Source organism: Heloderma suspectum, chromosome 5 (genome assembly GCF_057233095.1).
Source record: "Heloderma suspectum isolate Gila_16-S chromosome 5, 16-S_ref, whole genome shotgun sequence".
Classification (NCBI taxonomy): Eukaryota; Metazoa; Chordata; class Lepidosauria; order Squamata; family Helodermatidae; genus Heloderma; species Heloderma suspectum.
The window spans coordinates 199,763,309-199,788,766 of NC_139462.1; the positions used below are offsets into that span (position 1 = coordinate 199,763,309).

A 25,458-nucleotide genomic window follows, 5' to 3' on the forward strand; every position below is an offset into this window, starting at 1 on the left:
TATATTTGTCTAAGAAAAGGAATGCTGGTGGTGCTCAGGACTGCTTACATGTGGAAGCATGAATGAGCCCTGAGAATTTCTTCTCAGTCACAAAAATGGTTATGGGTTGATAACCATCAGTCTTGTTACCTAATGCAAACTTGTATAAAATGTTTCAGAACAGTGTATTTTCATATTTCCCGTAGTATTGATGTTTGCAATATCTACAAAATATTAAACTAACCAGTGAAGTTCACTGATGCTGAAGATATAGACATGGATCTGAAGTTGCTCTTCTCATCATGCAAGATGGGTGATTTTCATTAAATCCCCTCCCATCTGCAGCCCACAGCACCATATCTCACACCATTCCCAAGGGTCCCCCCCTCGCCCCTCCCCAAGGAGCAGACTGGAGTGTGTGTGCAGGGGGCTGCAAAGGGAAGAGAGAAAAAACCCATTCTATACACCTGAACTCTGTTACGTTCATGGGTAGAAACTTAGAAACTAAGTCATTCAGTCTTTGATTTTGTCTTCAGAGGAAAATTAATTCTTGGTACAATTTTTTACTTCAGAGGAAGTAAGACAGGGGTGGGCAGAAGGTAGATCTCCAGATGTTTTGGACTTCAATCTGATAGACCCCTGCCAGCCTGTCTAATGGTCAGGAATGCTAGGAGTTGAAGTACAGAACATTTGGACATCTACCTTGTGGAACCTGTTGAATATGATGTTCCTTTATACTTCTTTTTCAGATGCTTGTTTTAGTTTCCTTTGTTGTTTCAAACTCTTGTGCATTAAACAAATTTGCCAGTGTTTTACAGCATTCACTGACAAAATGGTATACAAAAAGGTATATCTTAAGACTTTTATAATAGCTATAGAAGATACCCTTAATATCAGCTTTGAGGAATCAAGTGTTTAGTTTATTACTTTTATTTATCATATAACATTTGCTCTAGATCTGTGCCAGGTTTTTTTTGCCTGTTGTATATAGTTGTGAACTCAGTTAACTGCCCTCATGTGGCCCTGCCAAATTAAAAGAATGACTAAAAATACGTTTTATCGCTTATTATTCCATAATAACCACTGCAGACCTTTGTTAATGACTCTTACAAAGTAGTCTTCATACATAGAAACACTGCATAAATTGATTACCCCTGCTGCTTTTGTAATTCTCATTATCTGGGTATCCTAAACTAAATTTGCTGAAATGCCAACAATGGGAATTTAATATGCAACTTTGCATGGAAAAATGCAATGATAATTTACATAACATTTCTGAGTTAAGAATTCTTTTGCGCTTGAAGGAGCAACCTATTTAAATAACCAAATATTTATTCATGAGCCCTCTAATGCTGGACTCCTCTGACATCTTTCAGATGCAATTTATTTTGTTGGTTAGATCACCAAAGTCTGAATTGGAAGGAACTTGATGTACGTGCCAGTCCTCCATATAAACAGAAAATACTACTGTGTGCCAAAATAATTTGTTGCAGATAGCATTGTTTTCAAATAATGGCTAAAGTTTCATGTTGCCTAAATATAACATGAAATCCACAATGCAATCCTATACATGTGTTTGCCCCGGCCATAGGCTTCCAGAATTTAGAAGTGCTGAGAAAGTGATAAGTCAGGTCCAGGTTTGCTTGCAAGGAGACTTTCTTGAGTACTTACAGCACACACACAGGCGTACCCAATCATTGGATCAGACAACAGCTCTGAACAAAGAACTCTGTCACAAGATTACTTTTATATCATACATGTTATTCAGGCATAGTAGTGAGGTAGTATGACAGGTGCAAGCATTAATTAGAGTTCACCTAGAACTTTCCCAGCATAGCCTAACAGTGCTTAGTATCATATTTGGCAGAAGCAAGACTATCGTAATTTTCTCAGCATGGACACCTGTGGCTCAAGATAAACAGAGCTTCACTTCTCAGGCACATCTAGGCTCTGATAAGATAAATGGCACCAGAGCTCATTAGCATGGAATGTGCTGAGGCAGCCTTTGACTCATCTTACAAGCTGAGAGGCCCACCTGCAACTGCAAGGGAAATGCAACTAATAATGAACCAAAGCAGACAGCATTATGGATCTCTAAGCCTCTCTAAACTACTATTAGCTTGCTTACAGGCCTGGGGCCTTACAACATGTTTACTCAGAAGTAAGTCCAACTGAGTTTAATGGGACTTACTCTCAGTCCCAGCTAAGAACAGAAAGAGAACTGTGCTAGATCAGCAATAGCACCCTCCCACTCTTGTTCCCCAGTAGTAACTGGTATTGAGAGGCATACTTCCTCTGATATTGAAGGTAATAATGTACAAACATCATGACTAGTAGCCTTTCATAGCCTTATCCTTCATGAATGATGGAAGCAAGTCAGTAGGTCAAGGTTGGGCAACTTCAGGGAGTCTGAGGTCTACATTCCAACCCCCAGTCCTACTCGTGGGCTGCCCTCCTGCTGTGCTGCCAAAAGATTTGGTGGTTTGCTGCTGAAATGTGGCAGCACAGTGCTATGGATCCTTAAAAAGGGCAAATTAGCTCGAGAACAGGTTAAATTTGTCTTGTTTTAAGGATTTGTAGCAGTTTGATATTTTTTGTTGGCAATGTGGTGAGGGCTGCAGAAGATGACGTGCACACATGCAGTCTGTGGTCTGTGTGTTGCGCACCCCTGTAATGCAGGCTTGCAGCCACAGAAATGGCAACACTGTATGCATGAAATGGCATTTGTAAGCACTGACAGAGGTTAGTGTAAAGGTTAAACAGATCATGTACTCAGAAATTCAGACCAGAAAAGGGGAAGGGCAATACAACTACAAGCACCCCAGAAGGCTCCAGTCACAACAGCTGGTAATTACCAATCAACAATGGCTCACTGCACAATCTTGACACCTTTGGTAAAGGTGGATGGCCAGTCCCCCTGACTTCGAGGTGAGAGTGAGCCCTGGTCACAGCTAGGTTACCTGGTCCCTCGGGCAATTCAACACTTTCAGCATTTAAACTCCACACCACAAACAATTGGCTTCTTCACAGTAGGGGGCCCTTCACTTGACTCTGAAAAGACAATCGTAACCTAAAATCCTTTCAGCATTGTAGTTCCCAGAAAAAGACTGACATACATAAACTCGACACCAAAGTATCATAAACAAGAGTTCATAGAGTTACCAAGAGAATTCAGACTTGGTAGATATCCAAGCATTAAGATGTTGATCTCTGTGAGGTCTTGTCAACTAGGGTCTAGTTAAATACCAGGGTAGGCGTAGGCCTAGTTAACTTCTGTCTTCTGACCAGCATTCCCAACCTGAACTTTTAGCCTGTAAACACAGAGAACGTTGAAGGGTGCATTGCTACTCCACCTTCTTGACATACCCAACCCCCCACCCCTCCTCAGAATCCTCTCGTTCTCTGGTTCCTACCGTCTTGGGCAATAAATCAGGTTTGTGACATGAAGCCTTATCTTGCAGCTGGGCCAGATCTGAAGTTACACTCTTGGTTGTCATGTAATCAGTTGCAGAGTCAGGCTGCACCAGGTTCTCAGGCCTTGAGGTTTGCACTACAATACTGGAGTCTAAATCATCCCTCTCTGATTTGGAATCAGACCCAGAATCCTCAGTGTTAAGGCTGTCTGTGATGCTTGGGCCAGTCCCCACAGCCCTAGACTTTTTCTAGTTGGTTTGGGGTACGGCTTCACTGATGGAACATCCTTGAATCAACTGACCTAGAAGTCCTTTTTGTGTTACTTTGTTTTAAATCAACACACCCTGGGTTAATTGTGTTAGATAATTCTCACTTACAAGAGTCCCTCCACTAGCTGTTCTTTTTATGCTACTTTCAGCAAAGCCAGTATACAGAAATGCACACTATACCCCATTCTATCCTGCAACACTGATGTCATGCAAACAACATAGTGATATTAGCAAATCAGTCCAATGGTGTCAGCAAACCCATATAGTAAGTTCAGCAAGCTCTGTTAAGTAGAACGCAGCTGCTCCAGAAGAACAAATATAAATCCTAATCAATGAGTTCACAAAAGCACTCGCAAAACATGTTGCTGAAGAATTATATTTAGATCTTACCACCTCTACTCCCTTTGTAATGTCTTGTTCCATTTCGTCATGCTCATGTCGGTGCCCAGTTGCATATATATTTGTCTCATCCCATCAGCTTCTTCAGCAGATGTTCATCCCCATGCAAGCACTGTGCACGAATAGCTTTTGTAGGCAGTCCACCTCCTGAAAGCCAGACCTTGTCAACTAGAACTCCATCTTCCCTGGAGGCTTAGGATTTCACATCCATTTGTGGACAATCTTTCATTTTACAGTACTTTTTGATTGTGAGCCTGTGGGAATGACTTGTTTTCATTCTTTAATCTATTGTACAGCATCTAGTTTTTATGCACATAGTGATAATTTGACAGTTTAAAGAAAAGTATGTTCAAAAGTGTTTCAATGTTTCCAGTAGTAATAATATTTATTAATTATTATCTTGACATTTTATTTATGTTAGGTTATATACATTACAATGATAAAACAGATTTTGTGAATATTTTCATTAGTAAGAAACACTGAAGCTACAATAGATAATGGGTCCAGCAAAACCATTTTACTACTATTTGAAGGAGGGGGGCGAAGAGGAGGAAGAAATAAGTTTTGAATTAGTTCCAATACAAAAACTTTTGATTTCAATTCCTACCATGTTGAAATGAAAAATTGTGCTTATTTTTGGCATCAGCAACAACCTGATGAAAAATGACATTGACTGTAAAGTCAATTTTCTTAATCTTGAAATGCTGGAATAAAATTAATTGCTTTACATTTATCATATTTGCGTATATCTTATCTCATTTTTCATCTTGTGGCTTCTGTGTTACTTAAAGGAATGACGAGCCTATCTTCATTTGAAAAGTTTTCAATTCCTCAACTATTTAGCACAGTTTAATGATTTATTACCTATCTCGCATTTGCTTTTCAAAATAGCTTTAGCTATAAGATGTCTTATATGATCAATCAAATGATAGCTGATTCATTAAATTTTGAGAGGAAATGTGTGTGATATAGACAAAGATAATTTACTTGTGATGTCCACTGATTTTCCTCTTATGCAATCTGTGCATGTTGATGTGTTCGGGGGGGGGGGAACTATTTAAGAAAACTGTAAATTGTGCTCTCTGAACATGTAGAATTCAAAGTGAAAACTGGGAAGGACTGAGTTGCTTTGGATACACAACACGTGTTGCTGCAATCAGATGCATGATATCTGTTATGTACCAGAGGTGGGGCAGGGATGGGATGGGAGTGGGACTCAGATGACTCGTGTCCCATCCTTCCACCCCTGAACCAGTTTGGCTTCCTGTGCTTCTTTTGCTTAACAACTAAAACGCAACAAGGGTTGATGTATAACAACAAATAGTGTCAGAGTGAATCAGATGCTGTGTGCATCTGATGCACAGCTGGGTGCTGTCAGGAATGAATTTGAGCATGTGGAGATATCTAGCAGCTCAGATTCAGAATGGGAACAGCCAAAACAGGGGGAGGGTCCCTCCCTTGTGAGTTCAGATATGGCAAGGCCTTCTTCCCAAGACCTTGGCTCACAGATGGCTCAGCCTGAATGCCCCCACCCCCTTTCCTCCTTCATGAGAACCCAGGTTTCAGGTGAGGAGGAGAATGAGGGGCATGACTTGAGGGGTGCTAGGGTCCATCACAGAGCAAAGCAGGAAAAGTTAGAGGTGGAGCTCAGATGCTCCACAAGGTTGGCTATGCATGAAAGCCTATGTAGGAGGGAGCCACCGTAAGGGAGGGGCATCCCTCCTAATCTAGTCTGGCCTAGAGGTTCTTGTTCAGACCGCTGGCAACTTCTCTAACTTCCACTTCGGCTCCTCTATTGATATTCGTAATGCTGTGGCATAGCTGTCTTCACTGTAGTCTGAGGGTTTCCTAGAATTTGCATTTGGAAAGAAGCTAGTTGTTAACTAATAAAGTAGTGAGCCTGAAGCCTGGTATCCTAGACTGTGTTGATTGCAAAACGGGAGGACCAAGGAATGTGACAGCTGCCATGTTCCACTTTGCATGGTAGGAAAAGGAGAAGATGCCCCAGCGGTTGGGACACATGCCAACAGGGGTGTGGTTCCTCTTCCTCCCATTTGTACTGATGCCAATGAAAGCTGTACCTGAGAGGATGCTTATTGCCTCACCAAAAGTGGAACTACTTGCTTTACAGTGGCTGCAGGTTCATGCCTGTGTGTTGTTCTCTGCTTCCAGTGTTTTGAGGCAGCATGAGGACCATAATGATGTCTCCAGCCCATATATGATATTTGGGGAAAGGCTGAGAGTCATTTTAAAAAAAAGAAAACACAAGTATCCTGCTGTCAGGGTGGACACTGAGCCCATGGAGTCCCAGAGTAGTTCTGATTCTGAGGAAGAGCAGTCGCTCCTGGGAGAGGAGCGCGCTCCTCTTTCCCAGGGCCAACAGCTGATGGAGATTCCTCCCACCAGCATTCCTAGCTTAGAAAGCAGTCCAGGGAGTGACAGAGTACAGTTAGCAGACTTGGTGGATGCGCGATGTCGATGCAGAGAGCGGTGCCAGATGGAGGGCGCGGAAAGGAGGCGTAGTGCCCGGTTGGCGCGCAAACAACGGCTGCGCCCAGAGGATCCAAGGGAAAAGGGGAGGGACTCTCCCTAGTCCTTAAGTTCAGGGGTCTGCCAGTAATTCCCTTTCAAACGGGGACCAACTGTTCCAACGTAGGGCATAGGTACTGTGCTGCTCAGATCTAGTTGCAAACGGTATAGTTGTTAAGTTGTAAAAGAAGAATAAAGCTTTGAAAGGAATCCCTTTGTCTGTGTCTGGACTTGGCTACTGGATTAGACTGAGAGAGGCCTCCAAGGAGCCCTTGACAGCCGCTGACCTCAGGGGTTCCTATTTTGCTACCCAGTGCATTTGCACATGACATACCCCATTTGAATGTTGTTGCAGTTGTACAGCATGGTGAGATGGTCCTATCAAAAACCTTTTAAAGAGCATCTTGATGCCTTTCATTCTTCGCTACTGGATAATCAAAGCCAGTAATCAAAGCCAATTTGGAAAATTTCTATCCTGCTTTTGAATTAAAACATTTTTATGCTGGCTCACACATACAAACATTAAAATAGTATTAAGAAATGTAAACAGATAGATTACATAATATAGCTAATAAAATAGTGGAATAAAGCAGCAATTAAACACAGTTAATGGCCCAAATCTTAGAAGATAAATAAATACATTTCAATGGTATTGGTATAGGTGTGGTGCTTCTAAACAAACACACAACAATTACAGGTATTTTCCAAGGTCATCATACCAGCAAGGAATCTTCAACTTTCCTATGTCTTATCAGTAAATAATGAACAATTGACAGTATTTTATCATTAAATCCTTCTGTGTCCCAAATGCCTCCCCATAATGCATTTCTTCTAAAAAACATAATTCACAAAGTTGTAACTAATATGTACATTCTGAAAAACAACAGAAACTATGGAGGCATTGAAAGAACAAAAGGGGAACATCCTACTGTTGGAAGGAATTGCCTTCATATTTGCCAGCAGACTTACCATGTCTTTCCATAGTTTTAGATTTGTCGTTGCTGAAACCCCTTGTAGAGCTCCATGTTGAAAACAGTTGCTAGTTTCTCTTGGATATAATGTATAACTCTTGTCTTACAGAGAATTATTTCTTCTGTAAACTTGTGTTTGACCAAGTACATGTCATCTTTGTAAATTCCATTCAACCTGGATCTGTAGAGTTTTTAAGAGCTGAAGAAATTGGGACTATTTATCCTCATTCAGATAATAAATGAGATGTGAAATTAGCTTCATGGTAAATGAGTTCCCTGGAGGTTGGTATATATAATAGTGTATGAGTTTTGCCAATTTTCAGCTGGCAGATGTGTTTTAAAGTGGTTTGTATTTTAAAGCAGAATTCAGATAGATCTTTCTATTCTGCATGCAAAGTAGATGAGAAAACTATCCCCATTTGCACTTTAACACTGGAAAATATGGTAGATTATATAAGTTTTCTTTGGAGTTCCATGAATAATTGAGTGCTGTATCATGGAGACCAGGACACAAGTTGTCTCAACCAACGTGTAAGCATTCTCTTAGTGATATGCAAAAGCTGACCATTTGGCCAGAACTGTGGGATCCACACTAAGCCCATCAGGATTAAGAAAGTTCTCTGGGGGCGCAATACTATTCATGTTTAGACAGAAAAAGTCCTACAGCTCCCAGGATTCCCCAGCCAGCCATGCTGGCTGGGGCATGCTGGGAGTTGTAGGAATTTTTTCTGTCTAAACATAAGGGATGTCAAAGAAATTTGCTGCGGATTCAAATGAGGCCAGATTCTTTGGAATTTGGCCTCAGGAATCCGCAGCAGAATGGGACCACTTGCCTCCGCTTCAGGAGGACTGTCTGGAGGTGGAACGGCACTCAGCTGCTTCTTGCCAGCCAGAGTCGTTCGCTTCCTCCCAGTCCCTGCTGATTACCATGTCTTTAAAAAAAAAAAAAAAGTGATCAGGAGGATGTGCTTGTAGACGTATATGCAAATAGAGTCATGAATCTTGCGTCTAAGTCTATGTGTCCAAAGGCTTATATGCAAGATTCATGGCTCTATATTGCATATAGGTCTATGGACACATCCTCCTGATTGCCTTTTTTTTTTTTTAAGACATGGCAATCGGCCGGGACAGGGAGGAGGTGAATGGCTCTGGCTGCCAGGAGGGAAGGTAAGTGGCCCTCAAGCCAGTCCCCCCCCCCCCCGAATACGAGTGGAGCTGCTCTGGAGGATTCTGGGGGGGGAGGAATGGATTGTCTCCCCCCTCAGATTCCCCACCAGAACAGATGGTGAGGAATCTGTACACTCCTACTAAACATGCATAGGATTGTGTCCTGAAAAAACTAGTGAAATTTATTTCAAAGTCTGAGAATGCAGTTTCATAGAAGGGTGGATAGTGCATAAGGGAAAGTGGAAACTGTCAGCTGATGACAGACCAGGTGATTGTGGTAGGTAGTCCTAGTTTTAAAAACAGTGACTTCCATTCCCTCCCCCCCCCCAGGCTCAATTCAAGTGCTTGCCTTGGCCTTTAGAAAACCCCTCAACACCTGAGACCAATTTATCTCAGGAATGATCTCCTCTCATATAAACCTGCTCAAGGCCTACGAGGAGAAGAAGAGACAGGCCTCTCAGTTGTGACAGCTAAACAATCAAATCGGGCTATGCATGGATCCCCCAACCCACTTCAGAGGCCGATTCAGACCTTCCAAATCAGCCCTGACCTTCCTCGGCCCAATTCGGACCCAGTCCAAGTTGCTTTGGACTCCAGATCTGAAGTGAGATTCAGACATCCGGACTGGGCTGCCAAGTTGCCCACCAAGCCCCCTGCTACTTATCTGGACCCATTGTGAACACCCACAGCCATTGCCTCTTCAAGGGAGTTGCCATTTTCTTTTAAAATGGTGGCTTGTCTTTTCTGGAAATCAAATCTTATGTAAATGGCAGCCATAAGGCTGTCATGCACACAACATTACATGTGTAAATGGGCCATTTACGCCTGTAATGTCGTGTACATGATGGCCTTATGGCAACCAATTCCATAAGATTTGATTTCTGGAAAAGACAAATAACCATTTTAAAAGAAAAAGGGGTAATGGCTGCCCTTGAGGAGGGCGATGGCTGTGGGCGCTTGTGACAGGTCTAGGTAAGGAGCAGGGGGCTCATGCAGCTCAGCAGGCACATCCGGGGGCACGCAGATGGGGATTCAGAGTGTCCAGATCGGTCTGAAGAGATCCAGAGTTGTTTGGATCAATCTGACCCACTTTGGACCACTTCAGACTGATCTGGACCCACTTTGGATCTGGACTGATTCAGTCCGAATTGGCCTGCTTTGGCTTGGAATTCGGATCTGGATCTAAAGCAATGCACAGCCCTGCTATCAAACAAGAGGGGTTAATCAGGCTGCCATCTTTGCCTGCTTTTAAACAGTCTCTTATGCCTATTTTATTTAAGCAGACTTTTTTTTTTAAAAAAAAATCAGCCTTAGCTATGCTTTTTCATCTGCTGTTGTTGATATTGTTTTGATTGTGTGTGTGGGTGTGGGTGTGGGGGGGAGGTTATGCTGTTCTATTGCTCTTCATTTGATTTCTATTGTTAGGGTTTTTAAAAAAATTGTTTGTGATTTTTAAAAAAATTTTAAGCCATCCTAAGTGTGATTTTATCATAGAAAGGTGGGCTGTAAATGCCTAAATAAAATGAATGTTGTTGTTCAGTCGTTCAGTCGTGTCCGACTCTTCGTGACCCCATGGACCATAGCACGCCAGGCCTTCCTGTCCTGCGCTCTCTCCCGGAGCGTGCTCAAGTTCATATTCATTGCATCGGTGATGCTATCTAGCCATCTCATCCTCTGCTGTCCCCTTCTCCTTTTGCCTTCAGTCTTTCCCAGCATCAGGGTCTTTTCAAGAGAGTTTTCTCTTCGCATTAGGTGGCCAAAATATTTGAGCTTCAGCTTCAGTATCTGTCCTTCCAATGAGCACTCAGGGTTGATTTCCTTTAGGATGGACTGATTTGACCTCCTTGCAGTCCAGGGGACTCGTAAGAGTCTTCTCCAGCACCACAGTTCGAAAGCATCCATTCTTCGGCGCTCAGCCTTCCTTATAGTCCAGCTCTCACAGCCATACATTCCTACTGGGAAAACCATAGCTTTGATTAGACAGACCTTTGTTGGCAAGGTGATGTCTAAACATAAGGGATGTCAAAGAAATTTGCTGCGGATTCAAATGAGGCCAAATTCTTTGGAATTTTGGAATAGCTTCTTCCTATGCTGTCTAGGTTGGCCATAGCTTTCCTCCCAAGGAGCAAGCGTCTTTTAATTTCATGGCTACAGTCACCGTCTGCGGTGATCTTGGAGCCCAAGAAAGTAAAATCTGTCACTGCTTCCATTTCTTCCCCTTCTATATGCCAGGAAGTGATAGGGCCAGATGCCATGATCTTTGTTTTTTTAATGCTGAGTTTCAAACCAGCTTTTGCACTCCCCACTTTCACCCTCAACAAGAGGCTCTTTAGATCCTCTTCGCTTTCTGCCATTAGGGTGGTATCGTCTGCATATCGGAGGTTGTTGATAATTCTCCCAGCAATCTTAATTCCGACCTGTGATTCATCCAACCCGGCATTTCTCATGATGTACTCTGCATATAAGTTAAATAAGCAGGGTGACAATATGCAGCCTTGTCGTACTCCTTTCCCAATTTGGAACCAATCGGTTGTTCCATGTCTGGTTCTTACTGTTGCTTCTTGACCCTCGTACAGGTTTCTCAGGAGACAGGTAAGGTGGTCTGGTACTCCCATCACTTTAAGAATTTGCCACAGTTTGTTGTGATCCACACAATCAAAGGCTTTAGTGTAGTCAATGAAGCAGAAATAGACGTTTTTCTGGAATTCTCTTGCTTTCTCCATGATGCAGAGAATGTTGGCGATTTGATCTCTAGTTCCTCTGCCTCTTCGAAACCCAGCTTGTGCTTCTGGTAGTTCTCGGTTCGCATACTGCTGAAGCCTAGCTTGTAGGATTTTGAGCATCACCTTGCTGGCATGTGAAATGAGCGCAATTGTGCGGTAGTTTGAACACTCTTTGGCGTTGCCCTTCTTTGGAATTGGAATGTAAACTGACCTTTTCCAGTCTTGCGGCCATTGTTGAGTGTTTTCAAATTTGTTGGCATATTGAATGCAGCACTTTAACAGCATCATCTTTTAGGATTTTAAATAGCTCAGCTGGAAGACTGTCATCTCCGCTGGCTTTGTTGTTAGTCATGCTTCCTAAGGCCCACTTGACTTTACTTTCTAGGATGTCCGGCTCAAGTTCAGTGACCGCACTATCATGGCTATCAAGGACATTCAGATCTTTCCTGTATAGTTCTTCTGTGTATTCTTGCCACCTCTTCTTAATCTCATCTGCTTCTGTTAGGTCCCTGCCTTCTTTGCCCTTGATCATGCCCGTCTTTGCACAAAACGTTCCCTTGAGATCTCCGATTTTCTTGAAGAGATCTCTAGTCTTTCCCATTCTGTTGTTTTCCTCGATTTCTTTGCATTGTTCATTTAAGAAGGCCTTCTTGTCTCTCCTTGCTATTCTCTGGAACTCTGCATTCAGTTGGATATATCTTCCCCTTTCTCCCTTGCTTTTCGCTTCCCTTCTTTCCTCAGCTACTTGTAAAGCCTCATCAGACAGCCACTTGGCTTTCTTGCATTTCTTTTTCTTTGGGATGGATTGAGTTGCTGCCTCCTGAACAATGTTACGGACCTCCATCCATAGTTCCTCAAGCACTCTGTCTATCAGGTCTAATCCCTGAAATCTATTCCTCACCTCCACTGTGTATTCATAAGGGATATGATTGAGGTCATACCTGAATGGTTTAGTGGTTTTCCCTACATTCTTCAATTTAAGCCGAAATTTTGCAAGAAGCAGCTCATGATCTGAGCCACAGTCAGCTCCAGGTCTTGTTTTGACTGACTGTATAGAGCTTCTCCATCTTTGGCTGCAAAGGACATAATCAATCTGATTTCGATATTGACCATCTGGTGATGTCCATGTGTAGAGTCATCTCTTGTGCTGCTGGAAAAGAGTGTTTGCTATGATCAGCGTGTTCTCTTGGCAAAACTCTATTAGCCTTTGTCCTGCTTCATTTTGTACACCAAGGCCATGCTTGCCTGTTATCCCGGTGATTTCTTGACTTCCAACTTTAGCATTCCAATCCCCTGTGCTGAAGAGGATATCTTTTTTTGGTGTTAGTTCTAGAAGGTGTTGTAGGTCTTCATAGAACCGATCAACCTCAGCTTCTTCGGCCTCAGTGGTTGGGGCATAGACTTGAATTACTGTGATGTTGAATGGTTTGCCTTGGATTCGTACTGAGATCATTCTATCATTTTTAAGATTGTACCCCAGTACTGCTTTTCCCACCCTTTTGTTGACTATGAGTGCTACTCCATTTCTTCTAAGGGATTCTTGCCCACAGTAGTAGATATGATGGTCACCTGAATTAAATTCGCCCATGCCTGTCCATTTTAGTTTGCTGATTCCCAAGATGTCGATGTTCAATCTTGCCATCTCATGTTTGACCACCTCCAACTTATCTTGATTCATTGATCTGACATTCCAGGTTCCTAAACAAAATTGTTCTTTACAGCATCGGATTTTCTTTTCACCACCAGACACATCCACAGCTGAGTGTCCTTTCGGCTTTGGCCCAGCTGCTTCACTCTTTCTGGCGCTACTTGGAAATACCCTCTGCTCTTCCCCAGTAGTATATTGGACACCTTCCGACCTGAGGGGCTCATCTTCCGGTGTCATCTCTTGTAGCTTTGTGTTACGTTCCATGCGGTTTTCTTGGCAAGAATACTGGAGAGGGTTGCCATTTCCTTCTCCAGTGGACCACATTTTGTCAGAACTCTCTGCCATGACCTGTCCGTCTTGGGTGGCCCTGCACGGCATAGCTTATGGCTTCAATGAGTTACGCAAGCCCCTTCGCCACAACAAGGCAGTGATCCATGAAGGGGAATAAAATGAATAAATAAAATGAATAAATAAATGTAAATTATGTAGGAATATGTAGTAACTTATCTGAATGCGCCAGTACAGTTTGAGAGCATCCACGTCCCTTTATATATGTAGCAGTTTGTATTTTGAAATAATAATCCAGAATCCAACCTTGGTTTTAACAGAGGAGTTGCATGCAAAAATATAATGTTGGCTTGTAATTTGAATCTGCTTCAGGCTGTATAACTAAATTTGAACTAAATTGGGTTTTGAGTGCTCAGAGTTTGGCTTGTATATGCTTTGTGTTATGACATTTACTAACAAATGAGTGCCCTCTCTTCCTTCACCATTAAAAAGAAATTTGATTCCCCAAATTATGTGACATAGGCCTCATTTTAGGACTTAAAAAAAGGGATGAGACCGTATGGCTTCATGTTCATATGTCTAATCATATTATGTAAAAGAAGCTACACAGTTTACTGAAATGACAGCAGCTTTTCATTATAGCAGTAATGTTTCCATTCGCTAGCATTCTCCCCCTAATAGCAACTTTTATACTAGATTAATTAAGTTTAAGAGCATGATATGTTTTTAAATATGTGTGCATATACAAATAGATTTTGCAGAGAATTAAATGCATGGTGGAATGTATTAATCACCTCCATCTTCCCATGAATGAAAACTGTCATGTGCATTACAATTGTCGTGCTGTTGGTGCTTTTACATCTATAGTCAAGTTGTTCTGTGACGTACTTTTGCTTGGGGCATGCTGTGGTTTGAATTGTGTGGGCTGACTGGAGGGAAAGTGGGTGGGTGGGGGAGTCACTAGTGAATTGATTTGGTGAGTGGTGGGCCTTTGATCTGAACTATGTGGTTCTGATTAAGAACATAAAATTTTACATAAAAATATTAAAACTACTTACAGTGAGATCTGAATCCTAACACATCAATCGGATGTGCTACATTCACCATACTTTAAAGCACCACTTCTGCCCATGGAGACTGTGGGGGTCATTCTTTCATTGCTTACTCAGTCTTTGAGATGGGAAGAAACTGACCGGGGAGGTTATGTAGAGAACACTGGGGTATGAGAAGATAGACCTGAAAGTGTCGGTATATCTTGGGGAGGTGGGGAGAGGATGAGGATTAGGAAGTCATAGTTCTATGGCATTAGGGATAGAATGTTGAAGGTTACAAGCAGGTTCAATTCCTGAATGGTTTTGTCTTGGTCTGACCATGACAGGGACGGGAGGCCATGGGATTTGCCAGGTGCCTGAAAGTAGCTTAAGCAGGCAGACAGGGTCAAACTGGAGTTTCAGGACCTTGGTTAGCTCCAAGCAGACAAGGTCCAACAAGACTCCAACAAGGTCTGGAGTGCAACTGACATCTTTTGTCTGTTGGGGCAGACTATGAGCATCTGTACACCGTCCTAAAATCCTGCATTTTAAATGGGGCTTTGTGCTTCTGTTTTAAATGCAGGATCACGATGGACACCCTGTATGCATGTTTCCTTCCCTGCCTTCCCCCTCCTTTCCCCCCTTATCTGAGTCTTCCATATGTTGCATTATACAGCCACTAGATGGCACTGTGGTCTAGCCCCTCTTATTGCAGTATTTCCTTTTCATGGGGGAACTCAAGCGGCACTCAAGCATGGGAATTTGATAGCTCATTATCTCCAATCTTTTTAAAAAATGGAATAAAGGCCATTTAGTGCAGGAGATGCCCTGGAGGTTAATGATGTCATCTAAAGGACCCGCAAACTTCCATGAGTGAGCAATCTCAGTAGCAGGATAAAAGCTCCATGTGAAGAAGCCTTATGTCTCCCAACCTTCACCAGTGGAGGCTGGTGGCTTTGAATTCGGTGGGTCTGTGATTCCATTCTGGGTTTCAGCCAGAACCAGTTATCCAAGGTGCTGAAACCATTTGGGGAATACGGTTCAGAACCTTGGATAACTCCTTTAGAGTCCTGGCTGGTTCTGACTGAAACCCAGAATGAAATCACAGCCCCACCGAAATTGGAGCCGCCAGCCTCCACTGAGCTCCACCCTCTTTCTGAAACGTGGAGAGTCCTAAACCTGTAGTCCTCTGGCCTGGAGCCTAATGCTCTGTGACCTGTCCCTCAGCTTCCACATTGTACATTGCCCATACTTGTGAGCATGTACTAGGGAATGCAAAGCCTCTACAGTAAAGGGAGCACTCCACGGGAAGTGCTGTCTCTGGGGATCCCAGTTGCAGGGGTGGAGGTGATTGCTGGAAAGGACTCCTGGCTGTCAGGCTCCAGCTCAGTACTGAGGCCTGGCTCCAGACAACCTCTCATTGTCTGGAGCCATCTGGTTCCTCCTCATCTGTGTCAGAGTCCTGGCTGCTGCTCAGAGACAGGGTCATGACAATTTTGGAGTCCTGACAGTCCATCTTTAGTGGGTAGGATCAAGCAGTATAGGGTCAGTCCTAGGGATGTCGCGGATGCCCGACTGGGTCCAGGAGTCCATTGCCCCCCTGCCCACATTCCCTGGACTGTGCCCACCAAGCCACTGCCCTCGCTCGCCCCTGCTTGCACCCTCCCAGACTCACCCCAACCCATTCGGCGAGCACTCGCCATTTTGCTGCTTTTTTTTTTTTTTACAAAAGAAAGGGAGCTTAAAAATGTGCATATTTAAATATGTGCAGTTTGCGGCTGGGAAAGCTTCCTATGTGCAATATTAGAGGCATTATGCCTCTAATATTGTGCATATGACATTTTCCTGGCCCCAATCTGCACCTATTTAAATATGCGTATTTGTAAGCTCCTTTTCTTCATAAAAAAAGGCAGCAAAATGGTGAGCGCTTGCCGGATGGGCCCGGGGTGAGTGCAGGTGATTTGCCAAGCTTGTGGGGGCTCAAGTGCAGGTCCAGGAGGTGGTGAGCGGGGGGGGGGGGCACACTTCAGCAGGTGCCCAGAGAACCCGGGCTGGGGTGGGTTCACACATCCCTAGTCAGTCCCCTTTCGTGGTGTTACTGAGAAGCTTAGCCATTATTATTTCTTATTTATTATTACATGTTTATCCCACCTTTTATATCCTGCAAGGAATCCAAGCTGGCTCACATGGTCCTCCTCCTCTCCATTTTATCCTCACAACAACCCTGTGAGGTAGGTTAGGCTGAGAGTCACTGACTGGCCCAAAGTCACCCAGTGACCTTTATGGCCCAGTGAGGACTAGAACCCAGATATCCCAAATCCCAGTCCAACATTTTAACCACTACACCACCCTGGCTCTAATATGGCTTTTACTTGTGTATTTTGTTGATATCACACTCAGACACACTGGGACCTTGCCTAATATGTCTAATATGGTGGTGTTGGTATTGTTTTGGTTCTAGAAAAGACTGTATGGGTTAGATATGCTAGTTACTTTCCTTTATTGTAAGTAAGTTTATGAGCTACGTGCCCTCTACTTTAACTCTATCAATAGGAGTTGCCCTCATGTGAGTAGAAAAACAATGGAAAATCTGGATAATTTTCCAGATTGCCTTCCTGGCCTCTGTCACCACCCTAGTCAAAGAACTCATGATGTAACCTATGAATTGGCCAACCCATAGTCTTGATGGGAAATGCCTTCCAATCCTGAAGCATCCACACCACAAGGTAAATCAACAGGTTAAAGCATTACCTAGATGTCCTTCGTGGTCTCTTGTCCTAGGAACCTCTACTTTGTCCCATGGAAGTCCAGCATTTTTCATGCTTTATCATCCAGCCCAAATGCAATCAAAAAGTCAGGAACCTCTGTAAGGCTCCTGTTCATTCCCCAGAGCTTTTGTTTAACCCCATCCTGAGTCAACCCAAAGTTGTTGTCTCCAATGTGTTCCTAGCCTGAACTCTATAACTGTCCTTGAGTGTAGTTCCCCTTTAAAAGATTTCTTAGAGAAGATCTTCTACAGAATTCAATACACTTGAACACTCTGCTGCTTTAACTCGAAGATTGTCCCAGGGTTTGCCTGGCACACTACTTGTTCCTCAAGGCTCACTCATAGCTGCCCCCCTCTCTTGGCCAAACCCATGTTTCTAGGATCACAGCTCTCCTTTTAGCTTCTGCTACTTTGCTGGCTTGTATGCCCAGATAAAGCTTCACCCACATGAAGCACCCATTGCTGCATTTAGTCAGTGATTCCTTTCAGTAGTGTTGCTGAACAGCACTGGAAGTTGGATAATTGCCTGGATATCTGAGGGACCCTCCACACTGGGTGTGTAGCCACAAGATTGGGACTGCAGACCTTCTGTGTGTGTCAATCAGCATTCAGGGAGCCTGTGTGCCTCAGTCTGGGAGTAAGAAGCTGGAGTGTTGAGGATTGTTGGCTTTACATTCAGCGATTTACCCTTCCCATAGCCAGGCTGAGGGTGTTGTGTTAGGATTTTCACACAATCCTGTGCCAGGCACATCCAGCACCTAACATCTCTCCCCTTCCCTCTTTCCCTCAGTCCCCTTTCCTCTCTCCATGTTTATTTTCCTTGGGTTAGTCAGGGATCAAGAAGCAGCATGGCTTTATTGTTCTGCATTCCAGATTATATTGTTATGACTGTATTTCGTACCATGCTGGCCTCAGGGAATCCTAACAATAGCTTAGCTAGCCATCAGGCTACTTTCACTGCCTGTTTCAGCCTTTGTCTGCAGGGGAATGAAGTATACACAGCAATTTTGAAGCTCATGTAGATTTCCCCTTTGTACATGGTGAATTGGTATCCGAAGCAATGAGCGGCCTGGATAGCGATTGCTTACTGTGAGTGACTTTGATCAACCAGAAAGTGAAGCCCTTTGTGTTCCCTTTCCTCCGAGACACTCTGATAAACCCACTTCTACTGTTTCAAGCTGTGGGTTCTGTCAATGCCCTGCGCTGCAGCTAAGAATGTCAGGGAAATCCACAACTGATTCAAATGAGTTTGGATTTCTATAAATCCAACCTGCAGATTCTGCAGTAGAGTGGTTTTTCTGAGTTGTGCAATTTCCGCAGACTTGCGGACTGGTTTTTTTTTTTTAACTTTTGTGGGGGATGTGCACAAATTCTCGTACATCTCTAAAAAAAATAATAATCCATTTCTATCAGTGAGTGGATGATGGAATGAAAGGTGCCTGACAATCTACAAAACACAGATGGAACGGATTTAACAAAATCTGTACATCCCTAGCTGTAGCTGCATTGTGGGTTTCACCTCTGGATCAGCTCTTGAGCAAGGGTCAGTTTTCTCAGGAAGTGAGATGGAAAAGTAGGGGTGTACGACACCCTGCTTACCTGGCTCCCCTGGGTTCCGCAGGTGGAGGGAGGCGATCTGTTCCCCTATGCCATTTGCGTTCTCACTTTAGCTGTGATAGGCTACGTAAATATTTACATAGCCTATCACGGCAAAAAAAGGGAACGCAAATGGCGGGGGCTATGGCGGCCGCCATTTACGTTCCCTTTTTCACCATGATAGGCTATGTAAATATTTACGTAGCCTATCACAGCTAAAAAAGGGAATGCGAATGGCGGCTGCTGTAGCAGCCGCCATTTAGGGATTTCAGAGAATTCTGCCACGGACTGAAATGGGATCGAATTCCCTTCAATCTGTGCAACGGAATCCTCTGCGGAACGGCACCATGAGGTTCTGCAGAGCCAGCAGTCATGCAGCTTTTTTTTTGTCATCCGCACAGAGTCGCGAAATTTTGGTAAATAAAAATGCAAGGTAGTATATTTCGATAATAAATATGTACTTTTTTTTTTTTAATGAATTGTGCTCACCGCCTTGTTTGTGGGCGTTCTTTTCAGTTGAAATCCTCCGTCTCCGCTTACTTTCAGCCAAAACACTTCCTCCTCCTTGGAGCTTCCCAAAACAAGGCTGCCCTAGGCGTGCCTGAGCGATGCAGTCTTTGTTTAAAGCAACACTTTTTGAAAGAAAGAAAGAAAGAAAGAAAGAAAGAAAGAAAGAAACTTTTAAAATGACCATGCCGGTCTGGAGCCCTGCACAAGTATTATTCCCCCTGCTAGGCTTTCTATTTCCACATCCAGCCTTGTTGGTGACGTTGTGAGGCTAAAATGGAGAGGAGAACCAACTCTGTGCATGTCTACTCAGAAGTAAGTCTTACTGAGTTCAATGCGTCTTACTCCTACACATGTCAGCACCCCACTTGCCCCCAGCTCAGCTTTGTATTTCCACATCCAGCTCATTAGCAAACCTCCTGTTTAGTTATCTGATCTCACTGAGATAACTAACAGATAACTAACAGGATAACTAACAGTCTTCTGAGATAACTAACAGGAGGTTTGATAATGAACTGGATGTGGAAATACAAAGCTGAGCAGAGAGGAGAACCAACTCTGTGCATGTCTACTCAGAAGTAAGTCTTACTGAGTTCAGTGCGACTTACTCTTACACCTGTCAGCACCCCACTTGCCCCCAGCTCAGCTTTGTATTTCCACATCCAGCTCATTAGCAAACCTCCTTGTAGGTATCTCAGAAGGCCCTTGGGTGAATGGGGGGGGGGGGTTTCCAGGGAACAGCTGGATGGAGGGAGATTCCCCCCCCACACACACACACAATGGAAGTTTATAGTTCTTCATATTCCCTGTTATGTTTATTCCTCATTTTGTCCATTCCCTGAGCATGTGCAGAGTGTGCTTTTTATTCAAACAAAGAGAAGGTTGCTGATCTTTCCCTTCATGCTGCATTTGTACAAGTGTGACTGCTTCAGAAAGAAATTTCCATTATACTGTCTCTTTTTCTTCATGAGTTTCATAACAGAAGTGTGGTGCAGTGGTGAGAGGCCAGCCGAAAGTCACCCAGTGAGATAACTAACAGGAGGTTTGCTAATGAGCTGGATGTGGAAATACAAAGCTGAGCTGGGGGCAAGTGGGGTGCTGACATGTGTAGGAGTAAGTCACATTGAACTCAGTAAGACTTACTTCTGAGTAGACATGCACAGAGTTGGTTCTCCTCTCCATTTTAGCCTCACAACGTCACCAACAAGGCTGGATGTGGAAATAGAAAGCCTAGCAGGGGGAATAATACTTGTGCAGGGCTCCAGACCAGCATGGTCATTTTAAAAGGTTCTTTCTCTCTTTCTTTCTTTCTTTCTTTCTTTCTTTCTTTCTTTCTTTCAAAAAGCGTTGCTTTAAACAAAGACTGCATCGCTCAGGCACACCTAGGGCAGCCTTGTTTTGGGAAGCCCCGAGGAGGAGGAAGTGTTTTGGCTGAAAGTAATTACTGCACATCTCAGACAGGGGAAAAAAATATGTAAATATCTACGAAAAATAGCCTTTCTTACAGATGTTATGCAGAATTACGGCTGTTGGTACGGATTTATCTTTTTAATTCTTGGAGCAGAAAAAAAAGAGGAGAATTCCGGGGGCTTATGAATGACGGTACAGGGCACTGGCCACAAACTGTGGAAGTCAAGCGGCACAGAAGGTACACAATTCGTACATCCCTACCGCCATTTGCGTTCCCTTTTTTTTTTTTTTTGCTGTGATAGGCTACGTAAATATATATGTAGCCTATCACAGCCTCCACAGGGATGCAAATGGCGTCCCTGTGTTAGCCGTGATAGGCTACGTAAGTATTTATGTAGCCTATCACATCCATTCGAAAGACGCGAATGGCGGCTGCAGACACGGCCGCCATTCGAGGAGCACCAGAACGGCCAACAAAGGTAGGCTCCGTTCCGGGCCCATTTCGCGGGGTGGGGGGGTGGGGGGCTTCGTTCCACCATGGATTTCGGGGGGCCGAATGCACTGGCATTCGGCCTCACCGAAATCTGTGGCGGAATTCTCCGTCATGCCTATGGAAAAGACCAGGGCCACAGAAAGCTCTGAGTGGGACTGGAAGCCAGAAAGGGTTATCTGTATAAATACAAGTTTAGGTGCCTTTGGGCCAGTTGGCCCCATCTCCATACTGACTGAGGTTTTGTCTCTTAAAGGGGCCTGGCCTGTTTTAGGAATCTCAGACTGTGATGACATGGCAGTGGCTATAGCATGCTACTTTCCTCATGGCCTGAGTCCTCAGAGTTTGAGGGTGGTAATGTGGCTTCCTCTGGATGCAAAGAACTGATGCCTGGGATCTTTCTGGAGAACTGGGTCCTGGGGAAGTGGAAGCCTCATGATGCCTTTCCATGGCTGAGTGCTCTCCCTGAAGCATCAACTGGAGCATCTTCTCCAGAGGACAAGGGGTTGGGATCCTCTGAGGATGAAAGTCCAGGGTCCTGTTCCATGACGACTCTGACTGGATTCCTCTTCCTTTTTCCTTATATTGCTCTACATCTACCCTTCATGCAGCCAAGCCCACTGTGCTTAGTACCACCTCACCATTTCCATAGTGTCCTTCATGCTCCTTATTTGGCAAACTGTAAGTCCCACCTCCATCTAAAATTGTGAATATTCGACGTGATTATGGAATCAATTTGGTATGGCATACATTTAAATACACCTATTTCTAGTTTTAATTGGCTAAACATATGATTATGTATTTACTATAATGCAGTCTCATTATTTTCCTTCCTTTGACAGTCTTTTATAATAGATCCCAACATGTTTTTTTTTTTTTAGTTCTGTTGACAAATTTACTTCAACATCACTGAATTGTAGCAAATTGGATTTATTTATTTTTTTGCATGTCCATCAAAGGAAAGCTCCTGGCATATAAAAATAGGCACTCACCTTTTTTCATGCCTAGCAGGAATCCCACCTGTTTGGTATTCATTATTAGCTTTCTGATAATGCAGGGTTGTTGTTGTTTTTTAACAAGAACTAATTAACTGTAAGACAAAGGATGAAGCAATGCATAATGCCTAAACATACATTCTCAAGATGGCATTTGATCCCAAGATATTAACTACAATCTCCATCCCTCCTTCCCTCAGTGTGATGCCTATGATATGGAACTGCAAAGAATATGTTCTTATGTAAATGTTTGATGGGGAACATTTATTTTTTTTTAAATATCAGTTGCATTATGATTTAGATTGCTCTGTACTGTCTTATATATTTCGCTGTCTCTCATTAGTTTTGAAAAATATGGGTGTATTATCTGAATTACTGCCTGCAACTTATGGTGCATGAAAATCTAATATAGCAACTAAGATGTATCTTTCTGTTTATCCAGACTGTGGGGTTCATGTGTCTGCTTCCTGTGATGGACGAGAGCATTATTATAGGGCATATGCATACAAGGGTTTTATAGGCCCTCATTTCTTCCTGCAAACCACATGGCATCTTGATATACTGTCTGTATTGCATAGTGGATGTAAATTATGGTTTCTCTATAGATGGTACTGCCTAAAATGGAAAAAGATATCTGCTGGTGCACAATCCATCACCATCCTCTTGTATTTTGTATTAAAGTGCTGAAAGACACACTTTGTCAGGTGTAAGCCCCACAAAATTCCTTGTAACAGTAGAGTCTCAGGGAGGGAGGGAGGTCAAAAACTTAGAGGGTTCTTCTGGAGAGAGTTGTGAAAGGGGAGCCAGAGAAGTTGGTAGGAACATAATCAAAGGAAAGCCAGGGTAAAGAATTGGGAAAGTGATAAGCATTAGTGTAGTAGTAACTTTTGAAGTGCAGGCACTCATCATGACAGTCCCCATGGCCACACCCCCAAGGAGGGTCCAAAATGCAGCAGTTGTATTGATCTGTATCAACAAACCAGTTCTAGCTGTTTTCATCTCCACCAGATGCAGGTCTTTATTGGGTCTTAACTGCCAATTCAAGACCAAGCCACCCCCCAAATATTTTGCATAACAAAAGGGAATGATATATTGTTGCTGGGATAATTAATTTCCACCCAGCTATTGTGAAGATTGCAAGTAAGCTCAGGGGGAACAGGGAATTCTGAGGGGAGTGATGTCAGCATCCCTGCTAATCAAAAAGTGCCAGCACTGCATCCCTGCAAGCTCTGGTTCCATTACACCACTAGCGATAAGCACAAAAGCGAACCGGAAATGACTCAGGAGTATCCAGGATTGCATCCTCATAGACCTGGGGTGGGCAACATGTTGACCAGAACATCTGGAGGATCACAACTCCCATCAGCCCTAGCCAGTATAGCCAATGGCGAGGGATGATGGGAGCTGTAGACCAAAACATCTGGAGGGCTAAAGTTGCCCACCCCTGACATAGGCAACCTAGAGAAGCTGAAGGCAGGACATGGGAAGCAAGGAACTGGAGGGTAAATCAAGTGGGAAGAAATGCCAGGAAATAAAAGATCATCTGTAGAGCATAGGGCTTGGTAAGCTCTTCTTGCTCAAGCAAAGGTTGAGTCTGACCTAGAAGCTGTTATTCCCAGGAGGATCATCAGGGTCCAGTCTGAGTATGTAGAGTACTCAGGCATGTGTATGAATAGGGTGTCCTGATGTTCCATATCGGCCCTCTGAAATTCCTCTGTCCTGATCAAAAGTCCAGGTTGTATGGCTCCTGGCAGCAGTCCCTCATTTTACTAATTTTCAACAGACTTTCCAATACAAGGGTTTGATTTGGACCCGAGGGACACACTCTCCACCTGATGATACAACAGAACACACTTGCATGCATTGAACATTGACCACGACTAGCATAGAAGAGCACCCCAATCTAAAACATGTTGGCTGGGATCTAAAGAACCGTTCATGTGCAAAATGTGCTTGTGTGTGTGTAGCGATATTCCTTTCCATGGCAGTGTCATGGCATGCCATTCTAGAGGGTTCCCCAAATTTTAGGAGCAGTTTAATAAGGAGCATTGGCAGTAGTGGGGAAGTTACATCTGGAAGGGACCTCCTCTGTGAGCACAGCCCTTTGAATCCTAGCTATAATGTGGAAGAAATAAGTTTGTTGCTGTATTGCAGTGAAAAAGAGTGCATCACACTGTATTCAGCATAAGATTAAAAACATGATGCAACAGATACTCGTTACAGGTGGGAGCTCCTTACCTCTGAGCAGCTCCTGCATATTCCCAGCTTGATGTCAATTCCATGTGATCAACCCCTGCCCATGTAGGTGAATCATTGAAATGTTTTTCAATGTGTAGGAACTGCTCACAGATAAGTGGCTCACGCAAGGCTGGGATAACATCTAAAGGGCACCTGTGCAGTAATATAGATATAGAAAGTCCATTATTTAATAGCATTTGATTAAAATATTATTACTTGACTTCCTTAGAATGATACAGTTTCATCTTCATTTTGGTTCATTTTAATGGTATTCCCCTGAAATTATGCTTAATACATACGATTGCTGAAATCATTAAACATGATTAATAATAATATAATGATGACTACTGGATGTGCTAGCAACTATAGCACCTTGCTATAATTCTTTATCACAGTGATATTTTAATGGGCTTGCACATGACTGTGTAGCCAACCACACTAATGCTTAAGTGTTCCTTGTGATTAAAATGAACACCAGAGAGAGTTAATCATGATTAGTTTCTCCCACAAACACACCCTCTCCTTAAGAATGGCTCTAAGCTCTTCATAAAAAGACCAAACCACTCTCTCTTTTTTTATTATTTTTCATAAATGGATATTAAATAGTAATTAGAAGTGGAAATCTTCTCAGTGGTGACAGATGGCTTTTTAATTATTGTTTTCTTAGGTCTTGGTGGAGGGTACTGTTGGGGATGGCTTCACTGGTGACATTGGAATTGATGACCTATCTTTTCTGGACTGTACACTTTTCAATGGTAAGGAGAAATGTAGATATAAACTATTGGTGTGGCCAAATGGGGGGTTGCAATCAGCATATGGTTTCCATGCAAATGAAGCACAGGTCCCAATCTTAGATAGTTAAAGATAATGATTAAGTGTTAATAAAAAAAAAAGTAACAGAATCATAGAGCTGGAGGAGTAGTTACCAGACATCTGGTCTTCCTCAGCTTGATGCAGGAAATCCAGAGACAGAACACCCCAGCAAATGGCTGTCCAGCCTCTGCTTGAAGTCCTCCAGTGAGGAAGAGTCCATCTAT

General features: G+C 43.3%; 1 protein-coding gene across 1 annotated transcript in view; it reads left to right on the forward strand.

The window, feature by feature from the left end:
- MALRD1 (MAM and LDL receptor class A domain containing 1) overlaps nucleotides 1–25,458 on the forward strand; it is a 439,175-nt gene that overhangs the window by 111,283 nt on the left and 302,434 nt on the right. Inside the window, exon 20 of the mRNA XM_084860474.1 lies at nucleotides 25,089–25,176. Within this exon, the coding sequence (XP_084716600.1) occupies nucleotides 25,089–25,176 (88 nt within the window). The remainder of the gene's footprint in view (nucleotides 1–25,088; nucleotides 25,177–25,458) is intronic.